We start from the raw sequence: 12,980 nt of genomic DNA, 5'->3' as shown, positions 1-12,980 counted from the left end.
CCCTCCCCTCGGCTCGCCGCCGCCGGAGGAGCGGCCGGCGAAGTCTGGGCCGGCTCCTGTGAAGGTGGCGGGGCCCTTCTCTATTTTTTTGCCTGCATGCTTCGCGCGGCGGCTGCCGGATGGCGCGGGTGCTGCCATGGACGGCGCGGGATGGGGCCAAGATGGCGCGGGTGCTCGCGCTCGTGAGATATCCTAGACGATGTGGCGGCCCTGGGCGGCGCATGGTGGAGGCTCGCTGCGGCTGCCGGGCCAGATCTGGGCCTGGCGGGCTGGCGGCTGGTGGAGCGGGCGCGGGATGAGCGTAGTCGGTGCCCCTAGCGCGGATTTGCTGGGTGGCTGCGCCGGTGCGCGAGGAGGTTGGGCGACACGGCGGTGAGGGGCTCCAAGCCCGATCTGAGTTTGGGCGGTCCCGTGCCCAGATCTCGCTGGCTAGTGGCGCCTGGATAGGGGAGGCGGCAGCGGTGGTGCCGGTGGATGCTGGTGGGTTCCCCTTGCAAGCGTGTGCACGTCCAGCTCCTGGAGCAGGGGCGCCGTCCAGCCTGTTGGTGCTAGAGGAGGCTCGGGCAGACCAGATCCAGCACGGAGGTCCGGTCTTTGCGCGCGGTGGTGCGAGCGCGTTAAGTTTTGGCTTGGTTTTCGCTCTGTTTCGGCGCGTTGCGGTGCGGGCCAGTCTGCAATGGTTCTACTTCGCTCTTTCCTGTGCGCTGCGGTGCGAAATCTCGCTTAGATCTGCGCACGGAGCTGGAGGATGGCCGGAGTCGATTTGGTTTGCCCAGGTCCTGCGAGCGGCGGTGCGGACCGGTCAGGTTGGCGTGTGCTCGCCTAGATTCTGCGTGCGGCGGCGACTATCCCGTGTCTGGTAGTGTATGCTTGGCCTTGCTCTGCGCGGTGGTGCTGGTTGGTCTCGGATCCTGGATGGTTGGCGGAAGGCTTGGCTCCGGATGAAAATCTTGCATCGACCTTGTCGAAGCCGACGGTAACGACATCTATGGATGTCGTCTTTTTCCTTGGAGGTACCGCCGTGGAGCTCGTTGCTTTTCCTGCCTCATGACTGAGGTCTCCGGGTGAAAACCTAAGATCTGGCGGAGCCAAATCGGATGATGGTGGTCCTCTCGATACCACTTCCTTCTGGGAGGCGTCATCTTGGAGGCCTCGACGATGGATTCCGATGATGTGCATGGTTGCTGGCGGATCTTGGGTTTGTGTTGGTGCCGGCGGGTTTCTGTTTTCTTTCTTTTCTTTTTGCACTAGCCCTTTTGCGGTGCTTTTCTCATTTGAAGGTGTTCTTATTACTCTTTTTCTGATCAATGAATTTGGCAGTGCTACTGCCAACGTTTAAAAAAAAAGATCTGTAGCACTGATCTCTCTCTATCCTTCTCTCCAACCCTAACCATCTGTGATCAGGGCCGCGGCAGTCCGTGCATGCCTTCCTTATCGTGGCGGCGTGCCCAATCCCATACGCGTGCAGGTGGTCAGTTCATCATCGTACAAAGGAGAGAAAGATAAAAACCCTGAGCCCCGCGCCCCACCTGTCTGTCCAAACCCCCTCTCGCCAGCGCGTTCACCTCTCCCCGCCGCAGCCGCCGCTCGCGTGCCCCGCCGCCAGCAAGCGACACACCGCCGCTCGCGATGCCGACGGTCAGCGTCGGCCGCGACCGCCTCTTCGCCGCACTCGGCAGGGTCTACAGTAAGCGCCTCCCCCTCGCCCCCCACCCCTGAACCCCGCCGCGTACTCCCTCCCTTAACCCGCCGCGAGAACGCCTAACTTATCTCGTCTCTTTGTTGTGGATGCTCCAGCGCAAGACGAATTCGAGGCACTCTGCTTCGATTTCGGCATCGAACTCGATGATGTGGTGAGCCTCTCGGATCTGTGCCCTTTTTCTCTCTCCTATACTCGCATGCTTTGCTGTTTGGGTGTTAATTTCGTTTGATGTGATTTGCTTTATTGGGTTTGTGTAGACCACAGAGAAGGCCATCATCCGGAAGGAGAAGCACCTGGAGGAAGACGTCGAAGCGGACGGCGATGACGAGGTCATCTACAAGATTGAGGTTGCCGCCAATAGGTAATCGCATTTCGGTTTTACCAGCTGAATTGTCTATACAAGTGGCTAAACTGCTCTGACTTGAGTTGCTATCATGCGAGATATCTGTACGTCTTCGGTATCACTAGCTCAATTAGTCTGCATTGAGCTGCTAATTGAATATGTGTGTATGAATTGGTGTCACGAGCAAATTTTGTTCTGCAATTCAGTTAAAAGTTTTTGGTGTATATGGGTGTCGTGCATGCCATGTGTCACTTAATGGTTGGACTTTGCGGAGATTGACCTTGTTAATCCGTACTAATGTCAGCTCAAGTCTTAGCCTGCATTATTTATGGTGATTCTTTTGGTCTTGGCGTCAAATTTGGAACCAACATGTGTAGGTTTTGTTCACTCTGATTTCCATTTAATTTGACATAAACTTTGGCTTGCGCCATTCCTATATTTGATGGTAATCCATGTTACGGAGGGAGTAGTTTATTTTGTCTTGTTACTTTTGTATTTAGTTCTATTCTCTTGTCAAGTTTGGGTGTAGTAAGAAATTTTTTGATGCTGTGAGACACATGTAGTATAATAACTTGCTTTCTCGTACATGTTTGATGTGAGATAAGACTTCAAATAGTTGAACTTCCACACAGCACATTGTGTTCATCCAGAACTTTTGCTTTTGCTTTCTTTCCAGCAAAAGAAAAAGAACTGTTTGCTCGTATATGTCTAATGTGACATAAGACTTCAAATTGTTGAACTTCCAAATAGTCTACACTGGTTTTATAGATGGGAGTATCACCATATTAGTATTGCTGGCGTCAAGTATGCACTGGAAATGTCTTGGCTGCCTTATGCTTTCACGATATGTTTTCTTAATTTACTAAGTTCAATTGGATGATTTGTTGGTTGCTAAACAACTACAAAGAATTAGCAAAGATTTCTTATGCAGTGTGATGTCCATTACAATGCATGCAGATATGATTTGTTATGTCTAGAAGGAATAGCAAGGTCCCTTCGCATTTTCACTGGGAGTGAAGCTACCCCTATATTTAAAATTGCCTCAATCCCTCGTGGTTCAATGCTTCAGATGCATGTTAGATCACAGGTAATGGGTTGACCAGGAAGGTTTACTTTTACCCTCATCTAGCTCTTTATTATACGTATGGTTATTATATTTTATCCTTATAATTTCTTATTGCCATGTTACGACATATGTCAAATTTTCAATTAACGTACTCGGAAAATATGAGAAAAAAACAATAAGGTTGAGTATCTTCAAATTTTCAATTAATATACTTGAAATTTTTTGCTAACTTCTGGGTAACAGTTCTGTATTGGCTGTGGATAAAATCGATAGACAGAGCTAAGGGCTTGGTGCTCGTCTCAATTTTAAACTCTCTTGAACAACTTCATTGTTAGTGTATATTCTGGATAAAAAACATTTCAAAAAAAGGAGAAATGACTCAGTGAGTTAAATGAATGACAAAAAAGGGGTTTGGAAAAAGAAAACAAAGGCAGCGGTTAACACACTAGTTTAATTTTCTATACATATGTTTGTCATACTTAATCCATGTGTGTCATAAATGTTCAGTTGTAGCCCTGACCACTTGTATAGCAGAAAAAGACATGAAAATTCCTTGATGTTAACTTGTCCATGCGTTTGAGATTCTAGACGCTAGCAGCAGATGACATGTCAAGTAATGGATTACGTTTTTTTTAAATCTTGACCCTGTTTCTCTAGGAAGAAATGGATTATGTATGCACACATCTATTAAAGGAAAGTCAAAGCCTTGACCAGCTGATATTTTATTTCTCTTGCAGACCTCGCAAATTAGACCATATGTAGTTTGTGCTGTCCTAAGAGGAGTAACTTTTGATGAAGTCAGATACAACAGCTTCATTGATCTTCAAGACAAACTCCATCAAAATATTTGCCGGTACAACTTGTCTGGGCTAGCGGTGGTGTGTTAGTTTGTTGTATTTGAGTTGAAGATCATCACCCTTAGTTAACTCATTGTTGTGCTGGAGAACAGGAAGAGAACTCTTGTTGCTATTGGTACCCATGATTTGGACACTCTACAAGGACCCTTCACATACGAGGTAATTTTTTGACCTTGCTGCAATTTAGCTACAGTTAGTTGACGCTCCTTATTAATTCCATCAAACATCCCAGAGAGCTTTGTATTTCCGTCAGGCACATCCTTGCTATTTCATTCTGTGCGTGTTTTGCATTTTCTGTTCTTCTCTGTGGTTGGTGGGTGGGGGGGGGGGGCATATTTCTGTTTGAGGATCATTGCTAAAGCTTTTTTTTTCAAGGGTAGTTAAGTTTTTTAGGGATATAGAAACACAGGACATGCTGTGGTCCATTTAATTGATTTTGCATGTATCCACGGAGCTAGCTCATGTCAAGGCTATAGCTTATTGGCCCCAGAAGCTCCCTTCCGCTGCCTCAGGCCCTGTTTGGGGGAGTTCAGGTTTGTCTTGAGTTCACCAGAAGCAAACTATACTTTTAAACAGGCTGTCTTCAAGCTGGAGCTAACTCTCAGCTTGTATTGATAAACTGGACCTCCTTTTCACCAGCATTTTAGAGAAGCCCTAATTTGGGGGAAACTTGTGCCCTGTTATTTAAACCTATTGCATTATGGTCTGAAGCTTTGTAACACCAGCCCAAGGTGCTCCCCACTGTTGGTGTTATTCCAGCCTATAAGTACAATCGGTGCCATTTTTGCGGACTGCTGTTGATTCCGGGGTGGTTAACTGACAAGTGAAAGGCGGGGGTTCGGGTCTAGTTAGTAAAATTTGAAGAGTAGCTCTCCCTGACATGTGCAATCAAACTGTTCCTGATGCTATTGACTTCGGATGGAAATTCGGAGAATCGGTGTTAATTTTGGTGTAACTGGTGCATTAACCTTGGAACCATTGTGCATCCTAGGCATGATTTCTTGTTTGAAGTTGTTGAATTGATGTATGTGTTGAGTTGTGGTGTTTGGATGGGCCTTTCCCAATTTCCGTGCTATACCCTATACTGTCCATATTCTTTGATAGCTTGGCTAGTTGAAGTAAATACAAAGAAAAACACCATCAGGTGCTGAGCTTTTCAAGTGTATCATAAGTTGATATTTTATTTATGTTTAGAGATTTTTGTGGGAATTTTCGACCTTGCAAGCAATTCTTGACTATAGTATATATCTTCTTATGTGCCTCTTTCGGATAAGCTTTTTTCATTTTGATCAAAACTCACAAATATTATTTTAACTTTATAGCTGATGATGCGACGATGCAAATGCCCCTGTTGATTCCTATATCCTTTATTTGACATATTAATTAATCTTTTCAGGCTCTACCACCACAGGAAATCAATTTTATCCCACTAAAGCAGGTTAAAATTCACCACTTTAAACCAGCGATACATATCTCCACTTTACACATTACTGTTAGAGCATTCCTGCAGTCTTTTGTGTGGGTTTCTGGGAAAACAGCAGTTTTGACTTACATTTCTTCTTTTCGTTTGCTTGGTTATATTGGTTCAGGAGCAAAATTTCAGAGCGGATGCATTGATGGATTTCTACAGAGTAAGTAGCTATAGGTTATAATGCCGTTGGTATACTTAATATTGCTACTTATGACCGTGGGAACCATGATTTTCTGAAGTTCTGCAGTTCTATACCCTTGGTGCTTAGTTCTGATTTTCCTTAAATACTCTCTCTGTACATATATTTGGTCACTGATAGCTTACACTTTCTTTTGGCAGTCGGACATGAAATTGAAGAAATTTTTGCATATAATCGAGAACTCTCCAGTTTACCCAGTTATACATGATAGCAACAGGTAAACCCATTTCATGGTATTGTGGTTACATTTCTCAACTTATTTTTGTTACAAGGCGTATGGTCTTGTTATAAAAGGCAAGACACACGTTTAGTTACCAGTTCAATACTTCACTTAATATTATGATGCATATATTGTTTGTACCAGGACTGTCCTGGTACTTATTCTGGGTCCTTGTTTTGTACTGCCCATACAGCAAGCTGACACTTCAATACTTGCAGAACTGTATTATCGTTACCTCCTATCATCAATGGTGCACATTCTGCTATCACCCTTAAGACAAGGAATGTGTTTATCGAATGCACTGCGACAGACCTTACAAAAGCAAATATTGTTCTGAACACAATGGTAGGTGTAATGTAATGCTTGCTATCTTTTAGATTGTAATTGTTCTGTCCTTTTGGATGAAGATTAGATTTGTTTTGTTGATGCACTTGTTACCTATGTGTCTAGGTTGCAATGTTTTCGGAGTACTGTGAAAATAAGTTTGAAGTGGAACCAGTTGAAGTGGTATCTTATGATGGAAGCACAGCCATTTATCCTGATCTTTCATGTTATAAAATGGAAGTTCCGCTCTCTGATATTGTTGGACCCATTGGAATCTCCCTAGATGAGACACAGGTATACTTTATTGAAGCCTGAAAGATCATCAAGTACAGCATATCTTTTCGCTGGAAACACAGACCTCATATGTAATAATTGAAACAAGTGATAGATTTCGATCTCTACTGTAGAACAGCTGGTTTTTCTGATGCAAATTGCAATGTTCTACCTGTATTCAAAATTAAATTAAACAAATATTTTTGATAATTATGTAAGGCAATGTTTTCTGCTTGAGTTCTTTGAATTTATGCTCGCAGCTTTGAGCAAGTGAAATGATACAACTGAGTATTTGAAAGTTCAGGTTATCTCCCTTTTGAACAAAATGCAATTGCAAGCGAGACTTTGTTCATCAAATGGGGAGCCTTGTATTTCGGTGTCTGTCCCTCCTACAAGAAGTGATGTTCTGCATGCCCGTGATCTAACAGAGGTAACATATGCCCCTACCTATCAAAGTCTTTTTTGTAGTTACTAGGAAAATTGCCCGTGCATTGCAACGGGAGAAAATAGCATCCCTACATTATCATTCCTTCAACTAAAGTAACATAGCTTGCAAGGCACGAGAATCAGGTTGTGCAGATGTGGTAGACATGAAACATTTTTTCTGAATTCTCGAGTGCGGAAGTTCGTCGGCTTGTTCTCGAGCGCCCTCATATTGAGTTGGCGCCTAGGTGATGTAATCTTTAATGGGGTCCAGTCAGCGCCGGTCCTGGAGTTTCGGGGGCCCCGGGGTGAACTCAAATGAATGGGCCCAGTGACAGCATTGGAGGAAAAAATTGATTCCATACATTGATAAAAAAATATATTGCAAAGCTATAATAAACAACGGTAATTTTCCTTGGTAAATATCACTCCAAGTCATAAATAACAATTTCATACTTTAGGTGTAAATCAAACATCATAAAAGTCATGGAGCATAACAGAAAAGAAATGACATACTAGCGAACCTCCAAGCCTCCAGTAATCATGAGAAATGGCTCTGTGCATTTTTTGATGCAAAATCATGAAATGAAACTGTCAAGATAAATGTAGTCTATTTCAAACACAAGATTTTGTTCCCTTGTATGCCCTTTTTATAATCAGAATATCTCTTGATTTATTGTCAAGAGTGTCCCAGTTTCTAGGGTCATAGATATCAAAAGGAGAAGATCCTTGTTCATCTACACTTGCAGGATTCTCACAGCCACTCAAATATTTATAGGAGTCTCATATGGGCATTGTTTTCCTCAATTGTGGTCTCATTCTCAGCGGGTTGTTGGCCTTGTGCCCCCTTTTTTTTCTGAGCAACTGCCCTTGTGCCCGTGTGCGTGCCTGCCTGCCTTCACAGTTGGGCTTCTGCTGGAGATAGGCCTCCCTGCCTACAGAATCTTTCTTTTTTATTTAGCATTTCATCAAGGCCCATATCTATATATAGCAGCACTAGGTCGGGGTCCCTAATTTGACTGGGCCCCGGGCCGTCGCCCCTGCTGCCCTGGCCCGGGGCCGGCCCTGGGTCCAGTTAACATGGAAACCGTTGAAGAGGAGGTAAACATGTGCCACAAAGAGATAATTATTTTTCAAAGGCCTTTGAAAAAATAGAGAAATTGACAGTATTTTCATGGCTTGATTTTCTAAGGCGCAACTGTGAAATATTCTTTTACCGAGCAGTTTCGTGTTGTTGATGGACCCTACCCAACTTAGGCAGATGAATCATCCACCCCGTCTTGACCTAGACCTATACATAGTTTGTTCCATGACCAGTAAAATAGTAAGTTACTAACCAGTCAAGCTGTGAAATTGGACAAGACAAAACCATGTGTGGAGGCAAATTAGGCCTTTAGTTTCTGCTATCTCCATGATGCTCTCTCATTGTGCATACATCCATCCTATAACATCAACAATCAGAACCAAGTAGTTGTTTGAGATCATCAACATTGACATGCAGAACCAACAAATCAAGGTACATGAAACTATGTTGTGTTCAGTTTTGCACAACTTTACACATGTACACAGTTCTAGGACAAATCGATCCAGTCTTGCTTTCCTATAAGATCTGCATGCAGATCAAGCTGGTATATGCAGAACCTAGCTCGTGTACCTAGCTATAGGAAACTTAATGAGATTGAGCTTTGCACAGCAACACACATGTACACACCGAGGAGGAAACTGAAAAGACTACAAAAGAGTCGTTCTTCATTGTATTTGGTTAGGATCCAAGCAGGGCCGGATAGCGGCCGCCCTCCACGCCAATTACAGGAAGGCCCTCCACACAAATACACTCGGGTGCCTTAAAAAAAACTCTCCTTTAATTAGGGGGTTTCTTGTTTTTTTCTTGAACAATCATCAATTAGCAATTTCACCTAATCTCCTTTAATACTTGTTTTCTTAAACCCCTCTTTTAAATTTATGCAGCAAGCATGGCATTATGAATCTCATTAATTTCCCACAAGTTAATTAGCCTGAATTTCGTCTAATTAGTCCACATAGGACGCACCGCATCCATCATTCTCTTCCTTCCTTCCAGTTTAATTAGCGCCCACGTAGTATGGATATTCCTTCCTTCCTATTTTAATTGGCCCACCATATATCTTTCCTTCCCTAGACTCATTTTCCTTCCTTCCTTAGCCGACTTATTGAGCTGGTTGATAAAGTGTAACTCTAAGACGTATATATGTTGGTGCTTTCAGTTGTAAGGGGGCGAGGTGGTACTATTGAATAAGAAAAGTAAACGTCTTGACTACACGTGAGCTGATATTGCTTAGTTGGTATGTGTGTATGGTATGGTTTGACAGATCGTGAGTTCAATTCTTGACGCAAGTAAATTTATTTTTTTGCCAAAATATCCGACCAGGCCCACCTTGGCCCATGCGGGGATGCACAAAATAAGCTATGTGCGGCCCATGCGGGGAATTTTGGTTGAGACGGACGGACGGACGAAGACCGACAAAAATTAGGGAGTAACCAATTAGTACCACCTCACGTATATGTTTTATATTTAAACTAAAAGCGTAAATTCACGAAAAGAAGCGTATTGTGACGGTGAACCCACGGAGTCAATCCGTGCTTTATCTTACGGAAAGATTATTTAGAATTGGTTGATAGTTTCTGGTTTGATTTTCATTTTCATTCCGTACAGGATGTTGCTATAGCTTATGGGTACAACAATGTGCCAAAATCAAAGCCAAAGTCTATGACAATAGGTGGAAGGCAACCACTAAACCGTTTCTCTGATAAAATCCGTGCTGAGGTATGTGCTTAAAATATTCAGTACCTTGTAGCGATCCTTCAGCTGTGTTCCATATGCATCTGTTCACTCATCGATATTTTACTGGGAGAACAATGTTTTTGGGGCAGGTTGCAAGAGCTGGTTATATGGAGGTGCTCACATTTGTTTTGACTTCACACGAAGAAAACTTTGACATGCTAAACAGGACAGACGATGGAAATAAAGCAGTCATTATTGCAAACCCCCGTACTTCTGAATTTGAGGTGAATTGCTCAAGTACTGAAGGGTGTCTTTATGATTGGATCTTTCATTTATTTGTTACTGCTTGTTACAGTAGAAAAAAGTATGTCATTATGTTGTTAATGCATGTTAAGCGTTCATTCATTGAGGCCTGGCCTTCTAGGCTTGGTATCTTTATTAGCTTCATTTTTTTAAATAGTTGTAGATAATTTAAATATGCATACAAGCAAAATCAAGAATGCATGCACAACTACCACCTGGTGCCGGATTATGTACTGATTAAAGTTGATGAAATGTTATGGTTCTGTCTTTTTGATTAACTAGTATTATCATGAATGCATGGACAACTAGTCTCTGGTGCTGCATTATTTACTGATTATAGTTGATGAAATGTTATGGTTCTGTCTTTTTGATTAATTAGTACAATCATGAATGCATGGACACCTAGTCTCTGGTGCTGCATTATTTACTGATTATAGTTGATGAAATGCTATGGTTCTGTCTTTCTGATTAATATACCTTTTGGATGATGTTAGTTAAATAGATTGTCGTCATACTCGTAGTATATGTGGTCATTCATATTTAGCTGTCTTCCCTTACCTACTGCAAAACAAATCAATACATTTTGGTTCTAATGTAAGACCTTGAAATATAATTATACTCCCTCCGTTCCAGAATTTAAGGTGTATTGGTTTCCGTGCAAGTCAACCATTTGAAAGTTTGACCAAGATTATAGAACAAAATAGAAACATCTGCAATACCTAATAGATAAAATGTGAAACTAGCTTTCATGATGAATAAAATGATATAAATTTTTATATTGTGGATATTGATATGTTTTTCTAAAAACTTGGTCAAACATGCACTCGTTTGACTTTTGAAAAAACAAACACACCTTATATAAAGGAACGGAGGGGGCACAATTCAAATGTGCTTATTCCAGTGCGTGATGTATGTTTGTTTTGCTTGTGATGTTGCAGGTTGTAAGGGGTAGTCTGATGTCATGTTTGTTGAAAACGCTGAAGCATAATATAGACCATCCAAGACCCATAAAGGTACTTTATGAAAACAAACAATAGTATTCATCTGCATAGTGTTAGCAGTGTTACCGAGGTGCTTTTCATGTGGCTAATGTGCATATACTCCCCTTTTTATATAGCAACATTCTAATTGTTTGCTGACACATAATATTGGTTTGTAAAATTATGTTTGTTAATATGTTTATCATGATCGAAAAGGAATGCTTTCATAGAGCTGCTTATATTGGAAATAACCAATTGGCCATAGTATAATTTTTCAGCATTGTTATGTGTGCAGATTTTTGAAGTTGGGGATGTAGTGTCATTGGATGCTTCATGTGATGTTGGTGCCTCCAATAATCGCCGGCTTGCAGCTTTGTACTGTAATAGTAATTCTGGATTTGAGGTAATACACAATTACTTCCTCTGCAGGAGTAATATTTAAAGTGCTTTGTTGTTGGCCTTGGCTAAATGTTATCAATTACCCAGGAAATTATGGGTTTGGTGGATAGGATCGTCAAAATCGTGACACATTCTCCATGCGTAAAATTCGGCCAAACTTACTATGTTCCTTCAAGTGTAAGCATTTGAAATTGTCGATGCATTTGTGGTACATCCAAGGTTCCTTTGGTGTACTGATTGTCTCGTCTTATAGGAACCCGAGTTCTTTACTAAAAGACAATGCAAAATTGTTAAGAGTGATGGAAAGCAGGTTGGCTACTTGGGAATTGTCCACGCTGAGGTAATTTTTTCTGTCACACGCAAAAAAATATGCCATGGAATGATGAGCTGTGAACAATAATTCTGACCTAGTCTGTTACATGCAGGTGCTAAGAAAATTTGGCATTCCGGACCCCTGCACCTTTGTCGAGATTGACATTGAGGCTCTTTTGTAGTGGCCATGTATGTGAGTCAGGGGATTCTCTAGGTTGGTTTTGTTCACTTGACAGTCTGGCAGGCGTGTGGTATCTCAACCCAACAGGACCGGACCCTCATTTTAGTCGTGCTAAGCAATATCATGATACTGTAGATGCCTCAGCTTTTTTGCGAGTGAAAGATCTTGCCTTACTTTGTTTCCATTTTGATACAAATTATACAGCACCATTTTGGCACACATGTTTCTATGAAACATACCAGTTATTAATATTGTGAAGAATTAGGCGGTGGAAAGGCAACAAGTTGAGTTAATGAAATCCCTTCCAAACCATGTTTGACACGATGCTCAAGTAAATTTAGCGTCCAGCGCCTTTTTCACCGAACCTGACAATTCAGTTCTGTGAGTTGAGCAGGTTGCGGCTGAACTCTGCTGTCTGCTTCTCCCGATATCTGTTACGGAAATTTTGGTCGTCTGCGCGTTGTTTTCTTGGTCGGCCAATTGTGGGCGCGTTGCCTTCAAGCTGCAGACGTTTTCTTTCTTTCTTATTCCAGACCTGACGGCTCATGGCTGACGGACAGAGCCGGGCACGAACGGACGGACAAGGCGAGTCCAATCCTTTCCCGATCGGGACGGACCGCTCTTCCAAGCCACAATCACAAGGTCCACTAGGACGGAGCTTCCGCCGCGGCCCTGTGTCTAGGTCCATGTGGGGCTCTTTTGTGCATTGACGAATTGGATGGACTCGGTTCACTGCGCTAGGAAATGAAGATTAGGCCCTGTTTGATAACAAAGTATTTTTGAAGTATTTGAAGAATACTGCAGTTTTTCAAAATACCATAGTATTAATTACTATGAGCTGTTTGGCTATGACTAAAAACTGTGGTATTAAGACATAGGAAATGAAGATTAGGCCTTGTTTGATAACAAAGTATTTTTGAAGTATTTGAAGAATACTGCAGTTTTTCAAAATACCATAGTATTAATTACTATGAGCTGTTTGGCTATGACTAAAAACTGTGGTATTAAAACAGTAGTATTTACAAAACCACAGTATTTTCTCTGTTTTAAAAAAAGAACCCTTGACCTCTTTTTTAAAAACAGAGCATGCGCAAGAAAGTAGGAAAAGCCGCGTAGTTATCTTCTTCCTCCCTTTAAGCTGCAGCCGCCATGTCGCCTGTGGATAT

General features: G+C 42.3%; 1 protein-coding gene across 1 annotated transcript; it reads left to right on the top strand.

Moving 5' to 3' along the window:
• The first annotated feature begins 1,430 nt into the window (after positions 1–1,430).
• On the top strand, positions 1,431–12,150 carry LOC123102682 (phenylalanine--tRNA ligase beta subunit, cytoplasmic). The gene is made up of 19 exons (XM_044524106.1): positions 1,431–1,687; positions 1,798–1,853; positions 1,960–2,063; positions 3,003–3,132; positions 3,849–3,964; positions 4,061–4,127; positions 5,365–5,406; positions 5,558–5,599; positions 5,779–5,855; positions 6,077–6,203; positions 6,309–6,476; positions 6,760–6,885; positions 9,571–9,681; positions 9,789–9,923; positions 10,881–10,955; positions 11,218–11,325; positions 11,409–11,498; positions 11,575–11,661; positions 11,747–12,150. Exons 1-19 carry the CDS (start codon positions 1,630–1,632, stop codon positions 11,813–11,815), a joined length of 1,788 nt encoding a protein of 595 aa, XP_044380041.1. The 5' UTR covers positions 1,431–1,629; the 3' UTR covers positions 11,816–12,150.
• The last annotated feature ends 830 nt before the right edge of the window (positions 12,151–12,980 follow it).

Source organism: Triticum aestivum, chromosome 5A (genome assembly GCF_018294505.1).
Source record: "Triticum aestivum cultivar Chinese Spring chromosome 5A, IWGSC CS RefSeq v2.1, whole genome shotgun sequence".
NCBI classification, from domain to species: domain Eukaryota; kingdom Viridiplantae; phylum Streptophyta; class Magnoliopsida; order Poales; family Poaceae; genus Triticum; species Triticum aestivum.
This window is presented reverse-complemented; position numbering and strand designations above follow the sequence as displayed.